Below are 27,921 nucleotides of genomic sequence, written 5' to 3'. Positions count from 1 at the left end.
AGTAAAACACCCTTCTACCATAGTAAAACACCCTTCTACCATAGTAAAACACCCTTCTACCCTAGTAAAACACCCTTCTACCATAGTAAAGCACCCTTCTACCATAGTAAAACACCCTTCTACCATAGTAAAACACCCTTCTACCCTAGTAAAACACCCTTCTACCATAGTAAAACACCCTTCTACCATAGTAAAACACCTTTCTACCCTAGTAAAACACCCTTCTACCATAGTAAAACACCCTTCTTCCTCGCCTTCTACCATAGTAAAACACCCTTCTACCATAGTAAAACACCCTTCTTCCATAGTAAAACACCCTTCTACCAAATTAAAACACCCTTCTGCCATAGTAAAACACCCTTCTACCAAATTAAAACACCCTTCTACCATAGTAAAACACCCTTCTACCATAGTAACACACCCTTCTACCATAGTAAAACACACTTCTGCCATAGTAAAACACCCTTCTGCCATAGTAACACACCCTTCTACCATAGTAAAACACCCTTCTACCCTAGTAAAACACCCTTCTACCATAGTAAAACACCCTTCTACCATAGTAACACACCCTTCTACCATAGTAAAACACCCTTCTACCTCACCTTCTGCCATAGTTCATGTTTAAAGGATATCTGATCAAAGTTGTGGCTTTGTGACTATATGGTATGAATACCTGGAGTACAATGTCACAACAATACCAATAACACTGACAACTAAATGCAATTAGTGGACAGTTGACCAAAACATTGACTGTACATTTAAATGTTGTTGACACTATACACAGGCAGGGGAAGGCAGGGCAGGGCAGGGCAGGGCAGGGCAGGGCAGGGCAGGGGAGATGGCGGAGGGTACAGGAGATAACCGAGGAACAACACTAGTCTCGCACACCAGACTTCCTCCGCAAGGTCTGGCCCTGATACAGTCTCTGTTACGTGGGTTAAACCCTCCCCTCTCAAATCGTTTTTTTGCTAACCTACCAACTTATTGTCACTCATTGAACTGACCTGACAAGAGCAGGAACAGACCGTCACCCAGGCTACTAGCTGTGTCCCATCGTGGAGGTGTTTCGCATCGTTTAGAAGGTAGCTCCTTTACTACCAGGGTTGGAACACAGACACACGTTCTAGAAGAGTAGATGTAGTGTTTGTACACTACAGTACCACACACGTTGTCTGAGTTAGTGGTGTTAAGAGTTGACTATTGCTAGTGTAATTGTTATAGTGTAGTGGGTCTCTTAATGTTCAAGCACTGTCTGAGGCGAATCAATATCATACTTAATACAGTATAGTATTTTATTTCATATCAATGAACACTTGTGTTAGAGAAAACTACAGTGTCTGTGACAATACAATGGTGATTTAAACACACTGTACACACTCCTCAGTTCCCTAGACAACACCGTATCTACTGTGTGTGTTGTACTGACCATGTCAAATACAAACAAGATATCAAATAAAATTTTATTGGTCACATATACATGATTATCAGATGTTATTGCGAGTGTAGTGAAATGCTTATATTCCAATAGTATGTTGGTGCCACCCTTAAACAAGCTAGCCTGGTATGGTTGAGGATAAACCCGACACAGTGCCTGGCTAAACACAAGCTAGCCTGGTATGGTTGAGGATAAACCCGACACAGTGCCTGGCTAAACACAAGCTACAGATCCCTGGACAATAACCTTGTTAACTCCACAGGGACATTTCCATTCTAAAAAGGTGCAGTGCCTCTAGCCTGATCCCAGATCTGTTTGTGCCAACTCCATGACAGTGACAAGACAGTACAAGCAGATCTGGGATCACAAGACATACTGTAAATGTACCAGCTCATTCTAATGCATTCCCTCTCCATAGATAGACCAATAGAATCCATACACTGTATAACCATAGCCTTTATACATAACATTAATCTTCATAAATAAACAGCAACAAACTGTACACATTTTCAAATAATATTGTTTTTTCCCCCTTTAAATGACCAACAAATAAGCCACACCCCTTTCTACCACCTTGATCCCTGTCAGTTAGGATACAGACGGTCATTTCTACCACCTTGATCCCTGTCAGTTAGGATACAGACGGTCAGCAAGAGAAGACAGAGTTCAACGTGGCATTGTTTTAAAGGTCTTTAGTGCAGTCATCCTGTCATCCAGTCATCCTGTCATCCTGTCATCCAGTCATCCTGTCATCCAGTCATCCTGTCATCCTGTCATCCAGTCATCCTGTCATCCAGTCATCCTGTCATCCAGTCATCCAGTCATCCTGTCATCCTGTCATCCTGTCATCCAGTCATCCTGTCATCCTGTCATCCTGTCATCCTGTCATCCAGTCATCCATTCATCCTGTCATCCTGTCATCCTGTCACCCAGTCATCCAGTCATCCAGTCATCCTGTCATCCTTCACAGGTACAGATAGATGGTAGACCGTTGAAGTAATACTGTTCTGCTACGCTATTAAACATTCCTTCGCTAAAATAGTCAGCATTTAAACCGGAATACTTCTTAGGAAAGACGACCCTTCCCCTCTTGCCTCTCAGTGGACCAACACAGCCGCAGTAATACTACTGAGAGTGTATTCTGACATGGTGGAGTGGATCTTTGCAATGTCCCCCCCCCCATACACTTTCAGAAACAGTGGATACAAGGAGGAATGTGGTTTGAAAACAGTGATTCAGTCAAAAGTTGTAAGACACCAGATATGGTTAACATGGGAGTGTTGCCTGGCCATCTATTCCTTTATAGGGCACAAGACCTGCCTTCTCGTAGGGGCCATCTTGTTCCACCTCCTGGCCCTCTGCATCAACCACAAGCTATCACAGTGGCTCCTCCCCAATTCATCTGGCCTGGATTCCTCACGTCCTATCAGGACGGTCATTTTCCAGAGTAAGGGTATGCTCCATACTGGCCTGGAGTGTTAAACAGTGGGGAGGGACAGGGACCAATCACCTGGCTGGATCAGCACCACTCCCATTGTCATCTAGGACCTTTGAGGACCTTTGCTCTACCTGTTGGTCTCCCTCTGTGCAATCTCTTCCTGCTTCCTGCTCCACAGTCACAAGACCATCCTGCTCTGACACGCTCTATCCAGGAAGAAGTTTCCCTTAGGCACAGATCTAGGATCAGCTTTCCCTCCCCGAACCCTAACCTTAATCCATTGCAGGAAAACACAGTAAGCCTGACCTTAGATCGGTGTCATGGGGTGGCCTCCACCTCCTCCCTAGGAGACACAGCAGCAGCTGCCCTCCTTTGGTTCCTCGTCATCTAATGGCTGTTTGAGTCTGAGAATGGGCGGGTCACCGCTTGCCGGGGTGTAGTATACTGTACTTCCATTGGACGAGACGAGGGGCATACGGGAGTCCACAGGGCTCTGGGGTTCGGTGGATTCTGTGGAGCCGTTTCCTAGGTGACCGTTGAGGAGCGGGTGATTGAGGAGCTTGGCGGCCGACCTCTGCTTTTTCAGTTCCGACAGGGTCTGAGAGCGCTCTCTGGGCAAGGAGGAGGAGGAGTCCTCTGGGAGCTGATCGGCTGACGCGCTCTTCGTGTCAGGGGATAGAGGCTCGTCATTGGTTGGCGGCAGCTGACTGGGAGTGGGCGAGGACGTCGTCGTGGAGACGATGCCATTTTGTTTGATGATGCCGCTAGGAGCATCTTTCAAGGTCTTCTGTAGTTTGGCTCTGTAGGGTTTATCCACTACTGGCTTCACCTGGGAGACAGAGGACATTCAGATTACTGTTACTACTGGCTTCACCTGGGAGACAGAGGACATTCAGATTACTGTTACTACTGGCTTCACCTGGGAGACAGAGGACATTCAGATTACTGTTACTACTGGCTTCACCTGGGAGACAGAGGACATTCAGATTACTGTTACTACTGGCTTCACCTGGGAGACAGAGGACATTCAGATTACTGTTACTACTGGCTTCACCTGGGAGACAGAGGACATTCAGATTACTGTTACTACTGGCTTCACCTGGGAGACAGAGGACATTCAGATTACTGTTACTACTGGCTTCACCTGGGAGACAGAGGACATTCAGATTACTGTTACTACTGGCTTCACCTGGGAGACAGAGGACATTCAGATTACTGTTACTACTGGCTTCACCTGGGAGACAGAGGACATTCAGATTACTGTTACTACTGGCTTCACCTGGGAGACAGAGGACATTCAGATTACTGTTACTACTGGCTTCACCTGGGAGACAGAGGACATTCAGATTACTGTTACTACTGGCTTCACCTGGGAGACAGAGGACATTCAGATTACTGTTACTACTGGCTTCACCTGGGAGACAGAGGACATTCAGATTACTGTTACTACTGGCTTCACCTGGGAGACAGAGGACATTCAGATTACTGTTACTACTGGCTTCACCTGGGAGACAGAGGACATTCAGATTACTGTTACTACTGGCTTCACCTGGGAGACAGAGGACATTCAGATTACTGTTACTACTGGCTTCACCTGGGAGACAGAGGACATTCAGATTACTGTTACTACTGGCTTCACCTGGGAGACAGAGGACATTCAGATTACTGTTACTACTGGCTTCACCTGGGAGACAGAGGACATTCAGATTACTGTTACTACTGGCTTCACCTGGGAGACAGAGGACATTCAGATTACTGTTACTACTGGCTTCACCTGGGAGACAGAGGACATTCAGATTACTGTTACTACTGGCTTCACCTGGGAGACAGAGGACATTCAGATTACTGTTACTACTGGCTTCACCTGGGAGACAGAGGACATTCAGATTACTGTTACTAATGGTTACTAACTGGGAGACAGAGGACATTCAGATTACTGTTACTAATGGTTACTAACTGGGAGACAGAGGACATTCAGATTACTGTTACTAATGGTTACTAACTGGGAGACAGAGGACATTCAGATTACTGTTACTAACGGTTACTAACTGGGAGACAGCGGACACTCAGATTACTGTTACTAATTGCTGTTATCCACGGTGACTAACTGCTGTTACCACGGTGACTAACTGCTGTTACCACGGTGACTAACTGCTGTTACCACGGTGACTAACTGCTGTTACCACGGTGACTAACTGCTGTTACCACGGTGACTAACTGCTGTTACCACGGTGACTAACTGATGTTACCACGGTGACTAACTGCTGTTACCACGGTGACTAACTGCTGTTACCACGGTGACTAACTGCTGTTACCAATTACTATTACAGACCTTTACTATGATTTCCTTCACAAACTAAACAGAAGACAAGCTGACTAACCGGACTAGAGGCTGGCGGTTCCTTTGGTTAATCCCATTAGATATTTCTTTATTGTACGATTTTCACAGATAATTGCTTTATGTAGAAGAAAATGCGATATGGGGAGAGACATGACATAGGCCAGACATATCAAACATACTCGTTCGTGAAAAAACTGAACAGGAATGACAGTTTAACGAACTCTGACCCTTCCCGTCCACAATACATAGCTGTCCGTCCTATACTCCATACTACCTATCCTCTTAAATGTCCAAGGTCCCTGAGTTTTGCACATAATGTTATAGTGTTGAACTGTTTTAGTGGGTATTACTCTCTACACAGACGTTCATAAAGTAACAGGCTACATGGGGTTTTCACACACATGTGAGATAGGAGAAACATTTATCCATACTAACCGTAGTACCAGTTGTATTGATGGGATGGCTGTTCTCCTGCTCTGTCTCCTTCTCCTGGTCCTCCCTCCCTCCTTCCCTCCCTCCTTCCCTCCCTCCTCTCCACACGATGGCCTCAGTCTCGTACTCCTTCACACGAAGGTTGTGTCTGTCAGACAGGCTTGCCCTCCGCACCACTTTCCTAAAACACACGCAGGGAGGAGAGGGGTTCAGTGTTCCTGTAAATCAGGGTTTATTTATCACAGTCCTGGAGGTTTATATTTGACTTCTATACCAGCACTAACTCCTGATTTATAAGAAAACTCAGCTATTAGTTGAATCATGTGTTAGTACATTGAACAACACTACTGTAGTAGCAGATAGCGGGGATGCTTTTGGCGGCAGGGTAGCCTCATGTTGTTGGACTAGTAACCGGAAGGTTGCAAGTTTAAATCTCCGAGCTGACAAGGTACGCATCTGTCGTTCTGCCCCTGAACAGGCAGTTAACCCACTGTTCCTCGTCATTGAAAATAAGAATTTGTTCTTAACTGACTTGCCTGGTTAAATAAAGGTAAAATAAAAAACACACACAAATGTAATAGTCTGCATGCAGTTTCCTTTCTGTCCAGTAGAGGTCAGTACATACCCACGGCTGCCTGCGCTGGATGTCCTCCTACACAGGGAGGTCTTGTGTTTAAGCTGAGACTTCATGATGATGTCGTGTTTGTGTTTCAGGTCTAGCAGGATGGCTCGGAACTCCTCGTCCTCACACAGGTCTAAAGGTCAGAGGTTAGAGGTTACACAAGGAAAATACACACACACACACAGAGGATGGCTCGGAACTTCTCGTCCTCGCACAGGTCTAAAGGTCGGAGGTCACACAGTGAACAAGGAGACCAAAACACATCTTCCCATCAACCACTGCTCTGTGGCCTGGTAGGGGTTTATGTTATGTTTGTTTTTTACAACCAAAAAACAGAACAATTAAGCAAAATAAATAGCAGAACAAAAGGCAACTAAACCCTCCCACCCCAAAGCAACACAACACCACAAAAACAACAAACACAAAACCAATACAAAGCAACACAACACCACAAAAACCAATACAAAGCAACACAAAACCACAAAAACAACAAACACAAAACCAATACAAAGCAACACAACACCACAAAAACCAATACAAAGCAACACAAAACCACAAAAACAACAAACACAAAACCAATACAAAGCAACACAAAACCAATACAAAGCAACACAAAACCAATACAAAGCAACACAAAACCAATACAAAGCAACACAAAACCAATACAAAGCAACACAACACCACAAAAACAACAAACACAAAACCAATACAAAGCAACACAACATCACAAAAACCAATACAAAGCAACACAAAACCACAAAAACAACAAACACAAAACCAATACAAAGCAACACAACACCACAAAAACCAATACAAAGCAACACAAAACCACAAAAACAACAAACACAAAACCAATACAAAGCAACACAAAACCAATACAAAGCAACACAAAACCAATACAAAGCAACACAAAACCAATACAAAGCAACACAAAACCAATACAAAGCAACACAAAACCAATACAAAGCAACACAAAACCAATACAAAGCAACACAAAACCAATACAAAGCAACACAAAAGCAATACAAAACCAATACAAAGCAACATAACACCACAAAAACCAATACAAAGCAACACAAAACCACAAAAACAACAAACACAAAACCAATACAAAGCAACACAAAACCAATACAAAGCAACACAAAACCAATACAAAGCAACACAAAACCAATACAAAGCAACACAAAACCAATACAAAGCAACACAAAACCAATACAAAGCAACACAAAACCAATACAAAGCAACACAAAAGCAATACAAAGCCAATACACAGCAACACAAAACCAATACAAAGCAACACAAAACCAATACAAAGCAACACAAAACCAATACAAAGCAACACAAAACCAATACAAAGCAACACAAAACCAATACAAAGCAACACAAAACCAATACAAAGCAACACAAAACCAATACAAAGCAACACAAAACCAATACAAAGCAACACAAAACCAATACAAAGCAACACAAAACCAATACAAAGCAACACAAAACCAATACAAAAACACACAAAAAATACAGAACATTAGAGAGAAAATATCTCCATCTATTTCTATCGATCTACAAGCCCACATCCACCAATCCCAATGTAAGTGTTTATCCATGTCGTCTAGGAAGGGTTGCCAAATGTTTACAAAATGGTTGAATTTATTTCTTAAAGCGTAGGTCATCTTTTCCAGAGGAATACATTTCAGAGAGCCGTCTTGTAGTTGAGAGAGAGGAATCTGATTTCAATGTCTATGCAACACCTTTTCTTGCAGTGACAATGGCAATATCTGTCAATTTGATATTGAAATGATTCCTTAAATTCACATTTGTAAAGTTACCCAGAAGGCATATTTCAGGTGGAAAGGGACCTCTATAATAAAGGCCAGGGTATCACAAACTTCATGCCAGAAGGCTTGTCATTTAGTACACTGTTAAATAGAATGTCATTTAGTACACTGTTAAGTAGAATGTCATTTAGTACACTGTTAAGTAGAATGTCATTTAGCACACTGTTAAGTAGAATGTCATTTAGTACACTGTTAAGTAGAATGTCATTTAGTACACCGTTAAGTAGAATGTCATTTAGTACACTGTTAAGTAGAATGTCATTTAGTACACTGTTAAGTAGAATGTCATTTAGTACACTGTTAAGTAGAATGTCATTTAGTACACCGTTAAGTAGAATGTCATTTAGTACACTGTTAAGTAGAATGTCATTTAGTACACTGTTAAGTAGAATGCCATTTAGTACACTGTTAAGTAGAATGTCATTTAGCACAATGTTAAGTAGAATGTCATTTAGTACACTGTTAAGTAGAATGTCATTTAGTACACTGTTAAGTAGAATGTCATTTAGTACACTGTTAAGTAGAATGTCATTTAGTACACTGTTAAGTAGAATGTCATTTAGTACACTGTTAAGTAGAATGTCATTTAGTACACTGTTAAGTAGAATGTCATTTAGCACAATGTTAAGTAGAATGTCATTTAGTACACTGTTAAGTAGAATGTCATTTAGTACACTGTTAAGTAGAATGTCATTTAGTACACTGTTAAGTAGAATGTCATTTAGTACACTGTTAAGTAGAATGTCATTTAGCACAATGTTAAGTAGAATGTCATTTAGTACACTGTTAAGTAGAATGTCATTTAGTACACTGTTAAGTAGAATGTCATTTAGTACACTGTTAAGTAGAATGTCATTTAGTACACTGTTAAGTAGAATGTCATTTAGTACACTGTTAAGTAGAATGCAGAAAAGTGCCTTCTGTTGTCCCACGTCTAAAACCCATGTCTGATATTTCAGGGTGACCTTTGAGGTGTTAGATAGAGTTGGTGGACGAAGTTATAATGTCTGTATCTGGAGTCGATGGTTGCTGATACGCTATCATGGCATAGGTTCGACCACAGCCTCTTCATCATTTGTAATATAGTTAGATCAGCTTCCCATCTCTCTCTTGACCTACAGTAGATACAGTTGAAGTCTGAAGTTTACATGCACCGTAGCCAGATATATATATTTTTTAAATCACAATTCCTGACATTTAATCCAAGTAAACATCCCCTGTCTTAGGTCAGTTAGGATCACCACTTTATTTTAAGAATGTGAAATGTCAGAATAATAGTAGAGAGAATGATTTATTTCAGCTTTTATTTCTTTCATCACATTCCCAGTGTGCCAAAAGTTTACATACACTCAATTAGTATTTGGTAGCATTGCCTTTAAATTGTTTAACTTGGGTCAAACGTTTCAGGTAGCCTTCCACAAGCTTCCCACAATAAGTTGGGTGAATATTGGCCCATTCCTGCTGACAGAGCTGGTGTAACTGAGTCAGATTTGCTTTTTCAGTTCTGCCCAAATTTTCTATAGAATTGAGGTCAGGGCTTTGTGATGGCCACTCCAATACCTTGACTATGCTGTCAAGGTACGCCAAGGGGGATGAATACTTTTGCAAGGCACTGTAGTTGTTCAATACTAAATTGATTTGGTAAAATTATCTCCAAGAGTGCTTCTGAGAAAGTTTCTTCACTGCAAATAACTAAATAAATGCATATTGGGATAACTGGTATTTCGCTTTCAGTTGCTCAAATTACACAATGATGCCACCTATATAACAATAGACTAAATGCATCCTTCTCTTCTCATGCCAATGTTGAAAAATATTGTTATCCAAGATCATTGGCAGGAGACTGTTATGCCACAGGGGTGTTTCAGGTGACAAGTCTCCTTTCAGACCAAAGAACTTACGAATTTCATGCTAAGATCTTACTAAATTGATGGTACAGGGATTGCTTGTTATTGTTGATATAGTCTCAGGGTTCCACTTGTAGATAATATTACTCCCAACCTCTTCATTATTTCCATCTGAGTCCAAGAGGAGGCTGGTTCAGCTTCAAATAAGGATGTAATAAATGTAATTTGTGCTGCCCAGTAATACATCTTGAAATTTGTCAGACGGAGACCTCCTAGACGATAATATTAATTTGTCCCTTGGAGTTTTACAGTGCCATTCAAATGGTCTTGTTAATGGACATAAAGGGATTATGGGTAAAGATTGAAATAGGTACGTCATCTTAGGTAGGACGTAATACAGTGAATCATCTTAATGCAGCTGATTCTCACAAATACTGTAAGAGGCAGATGTATCCATCTATTCAAGTCATCCAGCACCTTCTGAACCAAGACAGTTAAGCTTCAACACATTTCATTATTCATTATCAACCGTGATTCCTAGACATTTAAACCCTTGTGGCGACCATATTTATTTGTATTTTTTAAAATCTTTATCTAACTAGGGAAGTCAGTTAAGAACAAATTCGTATTTTCAATTCTTATTTTCAATGACGGCCTAGGAACAGTGGGTTAACTGCCTGTTCAGGGGCAAAACGACAGATTTGTACCTTGTCAGTTCGGGGGTTTGAACTTGCAACCTTCCGGTTACTAGCCTGTTTGATCGGTGTTTATCAGGTTTGGCAAATAGTCCTAATCTATTAAGCCATCTCCCTAGAAATCGATTTATAGTCAGCATGGTGGAGAGAGATTTGCCTGTAAGAAGAGCATCGTAGAGGATCTTTATTTTTCTTATGAATAACTGTTATAATAGCCTTGTAGAACTCCGTCTCCCGGGGATTTGCCGGGTTGTAGAGAGGAAATTGCCTATCATTGCTAGTTCCGTTCCATCAGAACTGTATAACCTTGAATAGTATTGTTTAAATGACTCATGAATCTATTCAGGGTTGAGACACTTGACCATTTTGAGTTTCGATAGTGTTGCTGGTTCTGGAAATCTCCTCAGCTTTTATCTGCCAGGCCAAGAGTTTGAAATATAATACCCTAAGTACTTACAAAACTGACAAGGATATTCTTCCAACTAGGCAAAGATATTATGAATTGGGGTAGAAAAGGCACAGTTTTTTATTCACCAATGAGCAGTATGTTTCTTTAGAGCCAGATGTTTGGTGTTCCTGTAGGAGTAATAGGATGTCCTTCTCTAATTTGTTCAATTCAGCAGTGTATTTATTTTTAAGACATTTGGTATACGACATTATTTGACCCCTATGAAAGGCTTTTCATGTATCCCAGAGTACAAAACTATTGGGAGAATTTGATCTCCGATAAATTGAGAAAGTTCTGCCTGTTTCAAAAGAGTTGGGTTTCGGGCGACATCCATATAGGTCCCATCAACACAGACCGTGTGAGGGGAGAATCATCTGAGATGCTTCTGGGCGGCAGCGTAGCCTAGTGGTTAGAGCGCTGGACTAGTAACCGGAAGGTTGCGAGTTCAAACCCCCGAGCTGACAAGGTACAAATCTGTCGTTCTGCCCCTGAACAGGCAGTTAACCTACTGTTCCCAGGCTGTCATTGAAAATAAGAATATGTTCTTAACTGACTTGTCTGGTTAAATAATAAAAAATAAATCCTCAGTTTCCACAACACTATAGGTTGGTTTAATGGCGTTTTAGACCCTAGTACAGCAATCATGTATACAGTATAGTAGGGTTGGGTATTGCCAGGGAACTCACGATACAATATTATCGCTAGGTGGCGATTCTATATGTATTGCAATTCGATACTGGTGTTCCAAACATATTGCTCACTATACAGTACCAGTCAATAGTTTGGACACCTATTCATTCAAGGGTTTTTCTTTATTTTTTAAATATTTTCTACATTGTAGAATAATAGTGGACACATCAAAACTATAAAATAACATAAATGGAATCATGTCGTAACCAAAACAGTGTTAAACAGATTATTCAAAGTAGCCTCCCTTTGCCTTGATGACAGCTTTGCACACTCTTGGCATTCTCTCAACTAGCTTCATGAGGAAGTCACCTGGAATGCATTTCAATTAACAGGTGTGCCATGTTGAAAGTTCATTTGTGGAATTTCTTTCTTTAATGTGGTTGAGCCAATCAGTTCTGTTGTGACAAGGTAGGGGTGGAATACAGAAGAGCCCTATTGGGTAAAAGAGCCCGTAGTACGGCAAGAACCGCTTAAATAAGTAAAGAGAAATGACAGTCCATCATTACTTTAAGACATGAAGGTCAGTCAATGCAGAATATGCGATAACTTTCAAAGTTTTCAAGTGCAGTCGCAAAAACCATCAAGCAACATGATGAAACTGGCTCTCATGAGGACCGCCACAGGAAAGGAAGAACCAGAGCTAACTCTGCTGCAGAGGATGAGTTCACTAGTTAACTACACCTCAGATTGCAGCCCAAATAAATGCTTCACAGAGTTCAAGTAACAGACACATCTCAACATTAACTGTTCAGAGGAGACTATGTGAATCAGACCTTCATGGTCAAATTGCTGCAAACAAACCACCACTAAAGGAGACCAATAAGAAGAAGAGACTTGCTTGGGCCAAGAAACACGAGCAATGGACAGTAGACCGGTGGAAGTCTGTCCTTTGGTCCAATCGCCGTTGGACCAGAGAGGCGGCTCCAGCATACCGGAGTCGCCCCTTCGCTGTTGAGACTGGTGTTTTGCTGGTACTATTTAATGAAGCTGCCAGTTGAGGACTTGTGAGGCGTCTGTTTCTCAAACTAGACACTCTAATGTACTTGTTCAGTTGTGCACAAGGGCCTCCCACTCATCTTTCTATTCTGGTTAGAGACAATTTGCGCTGTTCTGTGAAGGGAGTAGTACACAGAGCTGTACCAGATCTTCAGTTTTCTTGCCAATTTCTCACATGGAATAGCCTTCATTACTCAGAACAATAATAGACTGATGAGTTTCAGAAGAAAGTTATTTGTTTCTGGCCATTTTGAGCCTGTAATCGAACCCACAAATGCTGATGCTCCAGATACTCAACTAGTCTAAAGAAGGACAGTTTTATTGCTTCTTTAATCAGACCAACAGTTTTCAGCTGTGCTAACATAACTGCAAAAGGTTTTTCTAATGATCAATTAGCCTTTTAAAATGATATAAACTTGGATTAGGTAACACAACGTTCCATTGGAACACATGGGGTGATGGTGATGGTTGCTGACAATGGGCCTCTGTACACCTATGTAGATATTCCATTAACAATCAGCATTTTCCAGCTGCAATAGTCATTTACAACATTAACAATGTCTACAGTGTATTTCCGATCAATTGTATGTTATTTTAATGGACAAGAAATGTGCTTTTCTTTCAAGTTCATTTCTAAGTGACCCCAACCTTTTGAACAGTAGTGTATGTAGGTAGGTAGGGATTAATTAGGGTTATGTAGGTAGGTAGGGATTAATTAGGGTTATGTAGGTAGGTAGGGATTAATTAGGGTTATGTAGGTGGGTAGGGATTAATTAGGGTTATGTAGGTAGGTAGGGATTAATTAGGGTTATGTAGGTGGGTAGGGATTAATTAGGGTTATGTAGGTAGGTAGGGATTAATTAGGGTTATGTAGGTAGGTAGGGTTTAGGGTTATGTAGGTAGGTAGGGTTATGTAGGTAGGTAGGGATTAGGGTTATGTAGGTAGGTAGGGATTAATTAGGGTTATGTAGGTAGGTAGGGATTAGGGTTATGTAGGTAGGTAGGGATTAATTAGGGTTATGTAGGTAGGTAGGGATTAGGGTTATGTAGGTAGGTAGGGATTAATTAGGGTTATGTAGGTAGGTAGGGATTAATTAGGGTTATGTAGGTAGGTAGGGTTTAATTAGGGTTATGTAGGTAGGTAGGGATTAATTAGGGTTATGTAGGTAGGTAGGGTTTAATTAGGGTTATGTAGGTAGGTAGGGATTAATTAGGGTTATGTAGGTAGGTAGGGTTTAATTAGGGTTATGTAGGTAGGTAGGGATTAATTAGGGTTATGTAGGTAGGTAGGGTTTAATTAGGGTTATGTAGGTAGGTAGGGATTAATTAGGGTTATGTAGGTAGGTAGGGTTTAGGGTTATGTAGGTAGGTAGGGATTAATTAGGGTTATGAAGGTAGGTAGGGATTAGGGTTATGTAGGTAGGTAGGGTTTAGGGTTATGTAGGTAGGCAGGGTTATGTAGGTAGGTAGGGGTCAGGGTTATGTAGGTAGGTAGGGTTTAGGGTTATGTAGGTAGGCAGGGTTATGTAGGTAGGTAGGGGTCAGGGTTATGTAGGTAGGTAGGGTTTAGGGTTATGTAGGTAGGTAGGTAGGGTTTAGGGTTAGGGTTATGAAAGTAGGGTTATGTAGGTAAGTTTAGGGTTATGTAGGTAGGTAGGTAGGGTTATGTGGGTAGGTAGGTAGGTAGGGTTTATGGTTATGTCGGTAGGTAGGGTTATGTAGGTAGGTAGGTAGGTAGGGTTATGTAGGTAGGTAGGGTTATGTAGGTAGGTAGGTAGGTAGGGTTATGTAGGTAGGTAGGGTTATGTAGGTAGGTAGGTAGGGTTTAGGGTTATGTAGGTAGGTAGGGTTATGTAGGTAGGTAGGTAGGTAGGTAGGTAGGTAGGTAGGTAGGTAGGTAGGTAGGTAGGTAGGTAGGTAGGGCTAGGGTTATGTAAGTAGGGTTATGTAGGTAGATTTAGGGTTGTATAGGGTTAGGGTTATGTAGGTAGGGTTAGGGTTATGTATATAGCTAGGTAGGTGTCATGGTTATGTAGGTAGGGTTAGGGCTATGTAGATAGGTAGAATGATGTATGTAGGTAGTGTTAGGGTTATGTAGGTAGGGGTCAGGGTTATGTAGGTAGGGGTCAGGGTTATGTAGGTAGGGGTCAGGGTTATGTAGGTGGGTAGGGGTTAGGGTTATGTAGGTAGGTAGGGGTTAGGGTTATGTAGGTAGGTAGGTAGGGGTTAGGGTTATGTAGGTAGGTAGGGGTTAGGGTTATGTAGGTAGGTAGGTAGGGGTTAGGGTTATGTAGGTATGTAGGGTTATGTAGGTAGGTAGGGGTTAGTTATGTAGGTAGGTAGGGTTAGGGTTATGTAGGTAGGTGGGTGTATTGTTATGTAGGTAGGGTTTGTGTTATGTAGGTAGGTAGGTTTATGTAGGTAGGTAGGAAGGGGTTGGGGTTATATAGGAAGGTATGAATGGGTTTAGGGTTATGTATGTAGGTAGGTAGGTAGGGTTTAGGGTTACATGCAGTTGAAGACGGAAGTTTACATACACCTTAGCCAAATAGATTTAAACTCTGCTTTTCACAATTCCCGACATTTGATCCTAGTAAAATTCCCTGTCTTGGGTCATTTAGGATCACCACTTTATTTTAAGTGTCAGAATAATGTCAGAATAATAGTAGAGATAATTATTTATTTCAGCTTTTATTTCTTTCATCACATTCCTGTGGGTCAGAAGTTTACATACACTCAATTAGTATTTGGTAGCATTGCCTTTAAAGTGTTTAACTTGGGTCAAACGTTTTGGGTAGCCTTCCACAAGCTTCCCATAATAAGTTGGGTGAATTTTGGCCCATTCCTCCTGACAGAGCTGGTGTAACTAGGTCAGGATTGTAGGCCTCCTTGCTCGCACACTTTATCAGTTCTGCCCACAAATTTTCTATAGAATTGAGGTCAGGGCTTTGTGGCCACTCCAATACCTTGAATTTGTTGTCCTTAAGCCATTTTGCCACAACTTTGGAACTATGCTTGGGGTCATTGTCCATTTGGAAGACCGATTTGCGACCAAGCTTTAACTTTCTGACTGATGTCTTGAGATGGTGCTTCAATATATTCAATATATGCACCAGTCCCTCCTGCAGCAAAGCACCCCCACAACATGATGCTGCCACCCCGTGCTTCACGGTTGGGATGGTGTTCTTCAGCTTGCAAGCCTCCCCTTTTTTCCTCCAAACACGACAGTCATTATGGCCAAACAGTTCTATTTTTTTTCATCAGACCAGAGGACATTTCTCCAAAAAGTACGATCTTTGTCTCCATGTGCAGTTGTAAACTGTAGTCTGGCTTTTTTATGGCGGTTTTTAAGCAGTGGCTTCTTCCTTGCTGAGCTGCCTTTCAGGTTATGTCGATATAGGACTCGTTTTACTGTGGATATTGTCACGACTTCTACCGAAGTCGTTGCCTCTCCTTGTTCGGGCGGTGCTCGGCGTTCGACGTCACCGGTCTTCTAGCCATCATTGATCCATTTTTCATTTTCCATTGGTTTTGTCTTGTCTTCCCACACACCTGTTTTCAATCCCATTCATTACCTGTTGTGTATTTAACCCTCTGTTTCCCCTCATGTCTTTGTCAGAGATTGTTTATTGTCAGTGTAGTGTTGTTTGTTGTATAGGTGCGCGACGGGTCTTCGTAACCATATTTTGTTTATGTTCTATTTCCTGTTTAGTGTTATGGAGCATGTTACCATGACATTATTAAAAGACTCCATTTTACACTCCGTTTGACTCTCCTGCGCCTGACTTCCCTGCCACCTATTACACCTATGCCTGACAGATATAGATACTTTTGTACCTGTTTCCTCCAGCATCTTCCCAAGGTCATTTGCTGTTATTCTGGGATTGATTTGCCCTTTTCGCACCAGAGTACGTTCATCTCTAGGAGACAGAACACGTCTCCTTCCTGAGCGATATGACGGCTGCGTGGTCCCATGGTGTTTATACTTGCGTACTATTGTTTGTACAGATGAATGTGGTACCTTCAGGCATTTGGAAATTGCTCCCAAGGATGAACCAGACTTGTGGACGTCTACAATTTATTTTCTGAGGTCTTGGCTGATTTCTTTTGATTTTCCCATGATGTCAAGCAAAGAGGCACTGAGTTTGAAAGTAGGCCTTGAAATACATCCACAGGTACACCTCCATTTGACTCAAATTATGTCAATTAGCCTATCAGAAGCTTCTAAAGCCATGACATAATTTCCTGGAATTTTCCAAGCTGTTTAAAGGCACCGTCAACTTAGTGTATGTAAACTTCTGACCTACTGGAATTGTGATACAGTGACTTATACGTGAAATAATCTGTCTGTAAACAATTGTTGGAAAAATGACTTGTGTCATGCACAAAGTAGATGTCCTAACCGACTTGCCAAAACTATAGTTTGTTAACAAGAAATTTGTGGAGTGGTTGAAAAACAAGTTTTAATGACTCCAACCTAAGTGTATGTAAACTTCCGACTTCAACTGTAGATGGTAGGGTTTAGGGTTATGTAAGTAGGTAGGTAGGTAGGTAGGTAGGTAGGTAGGTAGGTAGGTAGGTAGGTAGGAAGGAAGGTAGGTAGGTATGTAGGGGTTTAGGGTTAGGTAGGTAGAATGATATGGTTTGGTAGGTAGGTAGGGTTAGGGTTATGTAGGTAGGTAGGTAGGTAGGTAGGTAGGTAGGTAGGTAGGTAGGTAGGTAGGTAGGTAGGTAGGTAGGTAGGTAGGTAGGTAGGTAGGTAGATAGGTAGGTAGGTAGATAGGTAGGTAGATAGGTAGGGTTAGGTCGGTAGGTTTAGGCTTATGTAGGTAGGAAGGTAGATAGGTTTTAGTGTTGGGGCAGACTTACCAATGGGAGTCTCCTCTAGGAAGGTAGGTAGGTTTTAGTGTTAGGGCAGACTTACCAATGGGAGTCTCCTCTAGGAAGGTCTTGGCATTGAGACTGGCACCGTGAGAAACCAGCAGCTCTGCTACATGCATCTGGAACCATAGAGACTATCAGTATTTACACAGTTATCCACGATCATCTGCAGGAACTGAAGACTTGGTGGACTGTATATTCTTTAGGTTAGGTTTTACTGAGTAAGTTCTCTCCCTTGTGCTGGTAAGGGCACATCAAGTCCAACCTAAACTAAAGATTATACAGTCCACCGAGTCCTCAGTCCTTCGAGCTGGATAAAGATGTTAACTCCCCGAGATGGATCGAGTTTCCTGTGAAGTCTGGACCTGGTCCGATCATACACGACACCAAGCCTCACCTTCTCCTAGTTATAGTAGCACTGCACAGTATGGACAGCTGGGGCATGGGCAAGAAGACAACTTTCAACCTGCAAGCTGACTCCATGGTAGTCAGGTGCTCCTTTCTCCTAGTGTCCTGCTAGCTGACTCCCTAATAGTCAGGTGCTCCTTTCTCCTAGTGTCCTGCTAGCTGACTCCCTAATAGTCAGGTGCTCCTTTCTCCTAGTGTCCTGCTAGCTGACTCCCTGGTAGTCAGGTGCTCCTTTCTCCTAGTGTCCTGCTAGCTGACTCCCTAATAGTCAGGTGCTCCTTTCTCCTAGTGTCCTGCTAGCTGACTCCCTAATAGTCAGGTGCTCCTTTCTCCTAGTGTCCTGCTAGCTGACTCCCTAATAGTCAGGTGCTCCTTTCTCCTAGTGTCCTGCTAGCTGACTCCATAATAGTCAGGTGCTCATTTCTCCTAGTGTCCTGCTAGCTGACTCCCTAATAGTCAGGTGGTCCTTTCTCCTAGTGTCCTGCTAGCTGTCTGTCTGTCTGTCTGTCTGTCTGTCTGTCTGTCTGTCTGTCTGTCTGTCTGTCTGTCTGTCTGTCTGTCTGTCTGTCTGTCTGTCTGTCTGTCTGTCTGTCTGTCTGTCTGTCCGTTCCGTGTTCCATGGCCATACTGTCAATCTTCAGCGTCGTTAAACCAGACCGTAATCCTCTGTCTTGTCATCGGTTACCAGCACACGGGAGAGAACACCAAGTAAAACCTAAAGAATATACAGTCCACCAAGTCCTCAGTTACATGTGTAGAGTGGGTGTGTGTGTTTATTTGTATGCATCATAGGGCGGAGGACAATTGGCCCAGCGTCGTCCGGGTTTGGGGAGGGTTTGGCCGGCGTAGGCCGTCATTGTAAAATACTAATTTGTTCTTTACTGATCTGGTTAGTTAAATAAAGGTAAAATAAATAAAAAATAATAATCTGTGTGTGTGTGACCTTGTGCAGCAGTGTGTGTGTGTGTGTGTGTGTGTGTGTGTGTGTGTGTGTGTGTGTGTGTGTGTGTGTGTGTGTGTGTGTGTGTGTGTGTGTGTGTGTGTGTGTGTGTGTGTGTGTGTGTGTGTGTGTGTGTGACCTTGTGATGCAGTGTGTGTGTGTGTGTGTACGCCCATGGGTGTTTCTGTCCCCTCCTTGTGTGTGTATTACCTCACCTGACCCCAGCATGCTGCAGAGTGGAGTGGCTGCCATTTGTCAGTGTCTTTCAGGTGTGTGTGTGTGTGTGTGTGTGTGTGTGTGTGTGTGTGTGTGTGTGTGTGTGTGTGTGTGTGTGTGTGTGTGTGTGTGTGTGTGTGTGTGTGTGTGTGTGTGTTCACTAGTGTCCTCACCTGACCCCAGCAGGCTGCAGCGTGGAGCGGCTGCCATCCGTCAGTGTCTCTCAGGTCCATCCTGGCTCCTCCCTCCAGCAGAAGCTCTGCAGCCTGGACGTAACCGTTAGCTGCTGCAATGTGGAGCTGCATGAGTGACAGGAGAGGAGACCAATGGAACAGAGTCACTTTAGAGCAGGGGTGTTTCAATCTCACCCGACCAGGTGCAGACTACTGCTAGTTCTCTCTTCTTCCTGAACATTCATTGTAACCAATCAGTCCCTGATTACAGGGGAAGGTGGGGGGGGGGGGGGGGGCAGTGTTACGGTCTTCCAGGTTCAGATTTGAATTTGAGAGATATAGAGTGTTGGCTACTTTAACAAATCGTTTTATTTGCAATGATTCCCTACCTCTTATTTGTATATATCTAATGCCTTGCCAGAGATCTACCAGACAGGCTGGGATGGGACCGCGGCAGGAAGCTAACTCTGATGCAAAATGTATGTTGATTTATGTATGCTCTCTTTACGCCTGGCCACTAAATTGAGAAATAAACCTCGAGTGAACTCATCTTCTCATCTGTATTGCTAAGATCAAATTACCTTGTTTCAGGGCCAAGAAAAAAACTGAATCTGAATGAATCACTGCCAGATCTCATGAATCTCACTCAAATGAATTAGATACAGTAAAATAATATGTTGACTTGTTTTCCAAACTGCTCAATTCTAGGAGTACTGGATGGCCTGGACTGGCTGCCTCGTTAAATGACTGGATCAGTGAGGATGGGGATGAGCCTTACAGATCCCGGCTGGGTGAAAGGGGAGTCAGCCAAAAAGTTCATCCCTGGCCTCCCTGGCCTCCCCCTCCCCTGGCCTCCCTTGGCCTCTCTTGCTGGTGTGCCTATAGTAAGTCACTAGGATGTCTCAGAGTTTTACATATTCAATCAGGCTCTCTGTGTGTGTCCCTCTCTCTGTCTGTGTGTGTGTGTGTGTGTCTCTCTCTCTGTGTGTCTCTGTCTGTGTGTGTGTCTCTTTCTCTGTCTGTGTGTGTGTCTCTCTCTCTGTCTGTGTGTGTGTCTCTCTCTGTCTGTGTGTCTCTGTCTGTGTGTGTGTCTCTTTCTCTGTCTGTGTGTGTGTGTCTCTCTCTGTCTGTGTCTGTGTGTGTGTGTGTGTGTGTGTGTGTGTGTGTGTGTGTGTGTGTGTGTGTGTGTGTGACCTGTCAGTGTGTGTGTGTGTGTGTGTGTGTGTGTGTGTGTGTGTGTGTGTGTGTGTGTGTGTGTGTGTGTGTGTGTGTGTGTGTGTGTGTGTGTGTGTGTGTGTGTGTGTGTGTGTGTGTGTGTGACCTTGTGATGCAGTGTGTGTACGCCCATGGGTGTTTCTGTCTGTGTGTCTCTGTCTGTGTGTGTGTCTCTTTCTCTGTCTGTGTGTGTGTGTCTCTCTCTCTGTCTGTGTGTGTGTCTCTGTCTGTGTGTGTGTCTCTTTCTCTGTCTGTGTGTGTGTCTCTCTCTCTGTCTGTGTGTGTGTCTCTCTCTGTCTGTGTGTGTGTCTCTCTGTGTGTGTGTCTCTCTGTCTGTGTGTGTGTCTCTTTCTCTGTCTGTGTGTGTGTCTCTCTCTCTGTCTGTGTGTGTGTCTCTCTCTGTCTGTGTGTGTGTCTCTCTGTCTGTGTGTGTGTCTCTCTCTCTGTGTGTGTGTCTCTCTCTCTGTCTGTGTGTGCCTCTCTCTGTCTGTGTGTGTCTCTCTCTGTCTGTGTGTGTGTCTCTCTCTCTGTCTGTGTTTGTCTGTGTCTGTCTCTCTCGCTGTCTGTCTGTCTGTCTGTCTGTCTGTCTGTCTGTCTGTCTGTCTGTCTGTCTGTCTGTCTGTCTGTCTGTCTGTCTGTCTGTCTGTCTGTCTGTCTGTCTGTCTGTGTCTGTGCAAGGATGACCTTTCCCAGTAAACTAGATGCATTAATACTAGTCCACGTTGTGTGGCCATTGATTGGTTATATGACCTTTGACCCGAAAACCATTATTCAACCATTATTTATTTTCAGATCACATGACTTACTTGACATGTCTTTCAGCTCCTACTGGAACAAAGAGCAGGTCACATGATGCCACATCATAATGAATCTCTGCTAAACTGTGTTGGAAGACGAACACATCTTACATAACATGTTCGTCCCAAATGGCACCCTTTATAGTGCACTATATAGAAAATAGGGTGCCGTTTGGGACCGGCCCATAATACCAGTTGAATGTCCCTCTCTGCCAGAGGTCTAGATTTTCTCTGTGTTGCTCTAATTTGACTGTTAGCATCATATGTCAAACACAGATTAACAGAGAGTCATGAAGCTGCAGGACAATCTTCTTCAACCTCGGCATTTGGGAGTAAATCTTGAAGCTTTACTAAAGTTATTTTTAGGGTAAGTATCGCGTAACGTACCTCACCCATTTCCATCCAATTGCGTTTGTATTAGATTGTGACAAATCCTTGCAACCAATTTAGGATATCATAAGCACCAACCACAATGCATCACACAGAAGGTAGAGCCTCCTGCCTTGTGCTGTCTGGATGGTGCCTGTTCTACAACTGTACCCCAGCCTGTATCTGTGTGGGCTCTCTAGTGTACATCGTATGTGATTTGTCGTTGTCCAAGACAAAAGGGACAATAAAGTTTGTGTTTCTACTCTGGGGGCTATGTCCCTCTCACCAGAGTAACTCCTTCTGAGTCGTGGTGGTTGATGTCCTCTCCCTCCCGGTGTCCGTCTCCCTATAAGTTGGTTGTAATAATAATAATAATAATATATGCCATTTAGCAGACGCTTTTATCCAAAGCGACTTACAGTCATGTGTGCATACATTCTACGTATGGGTGGTCCCGGGGATTGAACCCACTTCCCTGGCGTTACAAGCGCCATGCTCTACCAAGACATGTTTTGGTAACCTTCCCCAGATCTGTGGCTCGACACAATCCTGTCTCAGAGCTCTACGGACAATTCCTTCGACTGTCAACTGTGGGACCTTATGTAGACAGGTGTGTGCCTTTCCAAATCATGTTCAATCAATTGAATTTACCACAGGTGGACTCCAATCAAGTTGGAGAAACATCTCAAGGATGATCAATGGAAACAGGATGCACCTGAGCTCAATTTTGAGTCTCATAGCAAAAGGGTCTGAATACTTATGTAAAGAAGGTATTTCTGTTTTTTTAATCTTTAATACATTTGCAAACATTTCTAAAAACCTATGTCGTTATGGGGTTTGTGTGTAGATTGATGAGGGAAAACATGTATTTAATACATTTTAGAATAAGGCTGTAACGTAACAAAATGTGGAAAAAGTGAAGGGGTCTGAATGCTTTCAGAATGCCCTGTATTGGCCATATACCACATCCCCTCTGGTCTTATTACTTAATTATATTATAAACTCACCAGAGTAGCTCCCTGTGAATCATGGTGGTTGACGTCCTCTCCTTCCGTCAGCAGCTCCTGGATATCTCCCATCATCCTCCTCTCTACAGACGCCCGGGTCTCATTGATCATCTCCTGGGTGATACCTGTCAATCAAACATACAGGAAGTGATTTTGGTCAGTTAGGCAGGCAAACAGAGACAGACGCTCAGTCAGTCAGCCAGCCACACTGAGACAGACCGATACCCTGTTCACACTACCTTGTCAACATAAACCACACTGTCAGAGACAGACACTCAGTCAGCCAGCCACACTGAGACAGACCGATACCCTGTTCACACTACCTTGTCAACATAAACCACACTGTCAGAGACAGACACTCAGTCAGCCAGCCACACTGAGACAGACCGATACCCTGTTCACACTACCTTGTCAACATAAACCACACTGTCAGAGACAGACACTCAGTCAGCCAGCCACACTGAGACAGACCGATACCCTGTTCACACTACCTTGTCAACATAAACCACACTGTCAGAGACAGACACTCAGTCAGCCAGCCACACTGAGACAGACCGATACCCTGTTCACACTACCTTGTCAACATAAACCACACTGTCAGAGACAGACACTCAGTCAGCCAGCCACACTGAGACAGACCGATACCCTGTTCACACTACCTTGTCAACATAAACAGCACAGTCCTCGCCCTTTGTCCGTTGTTCTTTCATTTCACCCTTTCCAACATGGTTCCAACATGGTTCCAGCTTGGTTCCAACATGGTTCCAACATGGTTCCAGCATGGTTCCAGCTTGGTTCCAGCATGGTTCCAGCCTGGTTCCAACATGGTTCCAGCATGGTTCCAGCTTGGTTCCAGCAGGTTCCAGCATGGTTCCAGCTTGGTTCCAGCATGTTTCCAGCTTGGTTCCAGCATGGTTCCAGCATGGTTCCAGCTTGGTTCCAGCCTGGTTCCAACATGGTTCCAGCCTGGTTCCAGCATGGTTCCAGCCTGGTTCCAGCATGGTTCCAGCTTGGTTCCAGCATGGTTCCAGCTTGGTTCCAGCAGGTTCCAGCATGGTTCCAGCATAGTTCCAGCTTGGTTCCAGCATGGTTCCAGCAGGTTCCAGCATGGTTCCAGCTTGGTTCCAGCATGTTTCCAGCTTGGTTCCAGCCTGGTTCCAGCAGGTTCCAGCATGTTTCCAGCATGGTTCCAGCCTGGTTCCAGCATGTTTCCAACATGGTTCCAGCATGGTTCCAGCATGGTTTCAGCATGGTTCCAGCTTGGTTCCAGCATGGTTTCAGCATGGTTCCAGCATGGTTTCAGCATGGTTCCAGCTTGGTTCCAGCAGGTTCCAGCTTGGTTCCAGCATGGTTCCAGCATGGTTTCAGCATGGTTCCAGCATGGTTCCAAGGACTATGGTGGCTGCGTAACCAGGACAGTATATAAATACATTTCTTTATCTCCTCTGGCATACAGAAAAGTCAAGACAATTAAAGGATGAGTAAGTTATTTCAAAAGCTATCCGATTCATTAATTCCAATAAAACGACATCACGTTTATAAGTTCACTTTACTCGCTTTGTCTAACAGCACTGTCATGACGCTAGAAAATAAGTTTTATGGTGGTCCAGGGGTGTTGCCTAGCAACATGTGCCTCTGAGGGAGGTGTTGGATTCTGGGTAAACTTTGAACATTGAGATATTAAAGACATCAGACACAGAGTATAGATAGAGTACAGATAGATCAGACACAGAGTATATAAAGGAGTGAGATCTGTAGAAAGACAGGGTGACTGTGGAATGTGCTGTGTGGACGGGAGGAGAGTCACGGGAATGTGATGGGTGATACGAGAGGACATCTGTGGATTAGGTGAAGGAGGGGTTGAGGTCAGGAGGTCAGATCCCCTTAAAGAGAGAAATAATGGTTATATTATCCTGTTACCCTCTTCCTGTGGAACCAGAAGATGTAAGGATTGGAGAGGAGGATGAGTATCTAAAGTGGAGTATTTATACTTGTGATAACGGGAACATATCTTTGTCTGAGTGCAGCTGTAACGACCCTTTGTGAAGAATTCAACTTGGTTCAGCTTCTCTAGTGTCCGTGAGTTAGAACAGAGGCAACAAAGAAAGTATGAAGAGAGGCAGGAACTGCTTCTCTAATAGAAATCCCCATGTTATGACAACGTTGGCTAGCTAAACTCATACACAGAAACACTTCATCGGGTCTAACGGTCGTCTCGCGCCGAACTGCGTATGAAAGGCACTCCGCCGATATAGAGTTGAAAACGTGTCAGTTTGTCACTTTCACGAGTTTGGAGTAATAACGTGTACGACTGCTGAAGACATTCACTCAAATCTACCTTCATATTTCAATCAAATTAACAACTAAGGAAGAATTTTTCACTTCTCTCACGGACTTGTTAAACCCCAAACCCCCTGGCCAGGTCTGCTTGGCCTGTTTAGCAAACGTTCCCCAAACCCCCGTTCCAGGTCTGCTTGGCCTGTTTTCACATGATTCAATGCTGTGTTCCGTCTGAACAGCTAGCTAAAATGGCTTTGAAAATAATCAGATTTCAGCTAATAGGGAGAAGTATCTAACAAGATAACTACATTAATGCATTCACTAATCAAACACTATTTACATATATTAGAAATGTGGGTACATTTCTGGACCCAATTCTGGCTAACATATTCAAACAACTGGATAAGAGAGGTTGACTTAAAATAATTATGCTTATATGTAGATACGTACAAACGTGAAGCGGAACACTTCTACACATCAAAATAGTATTGTTCATTTAGATGAAGTGTCTAAAGGGTAGTGATGGTTCAGTCAACCATGACGGCTTCAGGCCAGTGTCAGGCGTCCCTCGACAAAGACATTCCTACTTCAATTAGACTCACTAAAGAATAGATCAATGTGTTGCTCACCTCTGTTGGCCATGGCGGTCTCGATGATGTCCAGGGTCGGGTCATCTTCACACAAGTCATAGGGCATGTTGCCGTCAGAGTTCACCGATAACAGATCCGCTCCACTGGGGAACATAAGAGGTAAGTGTGGCTCAGTCGGTAAAAGCATGGCGCTACCAACCCTGAAAGGTCGTGGGTTCCATTTCCAATGGACTCACTCCTGTTTAAGTGTCATACATTTTTATAAAGATCTACAGAATGAACAGAAACATCCATGATGAGGACTAAAACCAGATCATATACAGGGAACTGACAAAATAAAGGAAACACTTGAGTAAATAAGGGATACAAAGTATATTGATAATTAAGCAAATATAGTTAATAAAGCAAATAAAACAGATTGTGGTCATGTATAAAAAGTATTATTTATTATTTTGGGGGTTTGTGATTATTTTGGGGGTTTGTGATTATTTTGGGGGTTTGTGCTATCCGGGATTCCTTGGGAACTACTTACTCCATTGAAGAACACATTTAAAATGATTAATGTTAGGTAATAGTTATGTTATTTATTAATACATTTAAAATGATTAATGTTAGGTAATAGTTATGTTATTTATTAATACATTTAAAATGATTAATGTTAGGTAATAGTTATGTTATTTATTAATACATTTAAAATGATTAACGTTAGGTAATAGTTATATTATTTATTAATACATTTAAAATGATTAACGTTAGGTAATAGTTATGCTATTTATTAATACATTTAAAATGATTAACGTTAGGTAATAGTTATGGTATTTATTAGGGTCCCCATTAGCCGCTGGTAAAGCATCATCTACTCTTCTTGGGGTCCACATTAAACATAACATAAGACATAGTACAGAACATTATTACTCAAGGACTGAAATACATACTTTTAAAACGCCTTACATCACCTACACATCAGTACATTACCACAACATCTAGGGCTAGTACAAACTGTAGAACAGTGCATGTTACAATACAAGACAGTCCCCTTTGTGCAATGAGGTGTTCTTTAATCAGTTTTTTTACGGTTCTATACAGTTGAAGTCGGAAGTTTACATACACTTAGGTTGGAGTCATTAAAACTCGTTTTTCAACAACTCCACAAATGTCTTGTTAACAAACTATAGTTTTGGCAAGTCGGTTAGGACATCTACTTTGTGCATGACACAAGTAATTTTTCCAACAATTGTTTACAGACAGATTATTTCACTTATAATTCACTGTATCACAATTCCAGTGGGTCAGAAGTTTACATACACTAAGTTGACTGTGCCTTTAAACCGCTTGGAAAATTCAAGGTCTACCTTCAAACCCAGTGCCTCTTTGCTTGACATCATGGGAAAATCAAAAGAAATCAGATAAAACCTCAGAAAAAAACTGTAGACCTTCACAAGTCTGGTTCATCCTTGGGAGCAATTTCCAAACGCCTGAAGGTACCACTTTCATCTGTACAAACAATGGTACGCAAGTATAAACACCATGGGACCACACAGTCGTCATATCGCTCAGGAAGGAGACACATTCTGTCTCCTAGAGATGAACGTACTTTGGTGCGAAAAGGGCAAATCAATCCCAGAACAACAGTAAAGGACCTTGTGAAAATGCTGGAGGAAACAGGTACAAAAGTGTCTATATCCACAGTAAAACGAGTCCTATATCGACATAACCTGAAAGGCCGCTCAGCAAGGAAGAGGCCACTGCTCCAAAACCGCCATAAAAAAGCCAGATTACAGTTTGCAACTGCACATGGGGACAAAGGTCGTACATTTTCGAGAAATGTCCTCTGGTCTGATGAAACAAAAATTGAACTGTTTGGCCATAATGACCATGTGTTTGTTTGGATGAAATAGGGGGAGGCTTGCAAGCTGAAGAACACCATCCCCAACCGTGAGATGGCACACCACTGGGCTCAAACTCACAAGGATCAGAGCCACAGAGCAGTGTTTAGACCACTGCAGTTCACAATTCAAGCAGGGAGAGTACTTGATGATAGAGGTTAATGGAAAGTGCATTGTTTTGAGCCTTCCACCCAAACCACAGCCCTAACCACTTTTAATATCTAAACTGAAGCATTTCTGTTGTACCCCTGTAACCAAATCAAATCAAATCAAATCAAATTCATTTATATAGCCCTTCGTACATCAGCTGATATCTCAAAGTGCTGTACAGAAACCCAGCCTAAAACCCCAAACAGCAAACAATGCAGGTGTAAAAGCAC

At 42.7% G+C, this 27,921-nt stretch overlaps 1 protein-coding gene across 2 annotated transcripts in view; it reads right to left on the bottom strand.

Annotated features, from left to right (window-relative positions):
- Nucleotides 1-1,278: 1,278 nt before the first annotated feature.
- The window catches only part of LOC124002925 (protein phosphatase 1 regulatory inhibitor subunit 16B-like), a 188,128-nt gene continuing 161,485 nt past the window's right edge, over nucleotides 1,279-27,921 (bottom strand). For both annotated transcript variants that reach the window (XM_046310772.1, XM_046310770.1), the window contains exons 5-11: nucleotides 25,695-25,798; nucleotides 22,786-22,910; nucleotides 19,398-19,523; nucleotides 17,704-17,779; nucleotides 6,272-6,401; nucleotides 5,650-5,827; nucleotides 1,279-3,702 (exon numbers count right to left, since the gene is read on the bottom strand). In XM_046310772.1, the coding sequence (XP_046166728.1) occupies nucleotides 3,217-3,702; nucleotides 5,650-5,827; nucleotides 6,272-6,401; nucleotides 17,704-17,779; nucleotides 19,398-19,523; nucleotides 22,786-22,910; nucleotides 25,695-25,798 (1,225 nt within the window). In that variant the 3' untranslated portion in view covers nucleotides 1,279-3,216. The remainder of the gene's footprint in view (nucleotides 3,703-5,649; nucleotides 5,828-6,271; nucleotides 6,402-17,703; nucleotides 17,780-19,397; nucleotides 19,524-22,785; nucleotides 22,911-25,694; nucleotides 25,799-27,921) is intronic.

This window comes from Oncorhynchus gorbuscha, linkage group LG18 (assembly GCF_021184085.1).
Source record: "Oncorhynchus gorbuscha isolate QuinsamMale2020 ecotype Even-year linkage group LG18, OgorEven_v1.0, whole genome shotgun sequence".
NCBI classification, from domain to species: domain Eukaryota; kingdom Metazoa; phylum Chordata; class Actinopteri; order Salmoniformes; family Salmonidae; genus Oncorhynchus; species Oncorhynchus gorbuscha.
Note: the sequence above shows the minus strand (reverse complement) of the source record. Positions and strands in the feature narration are given on the sequence as shown.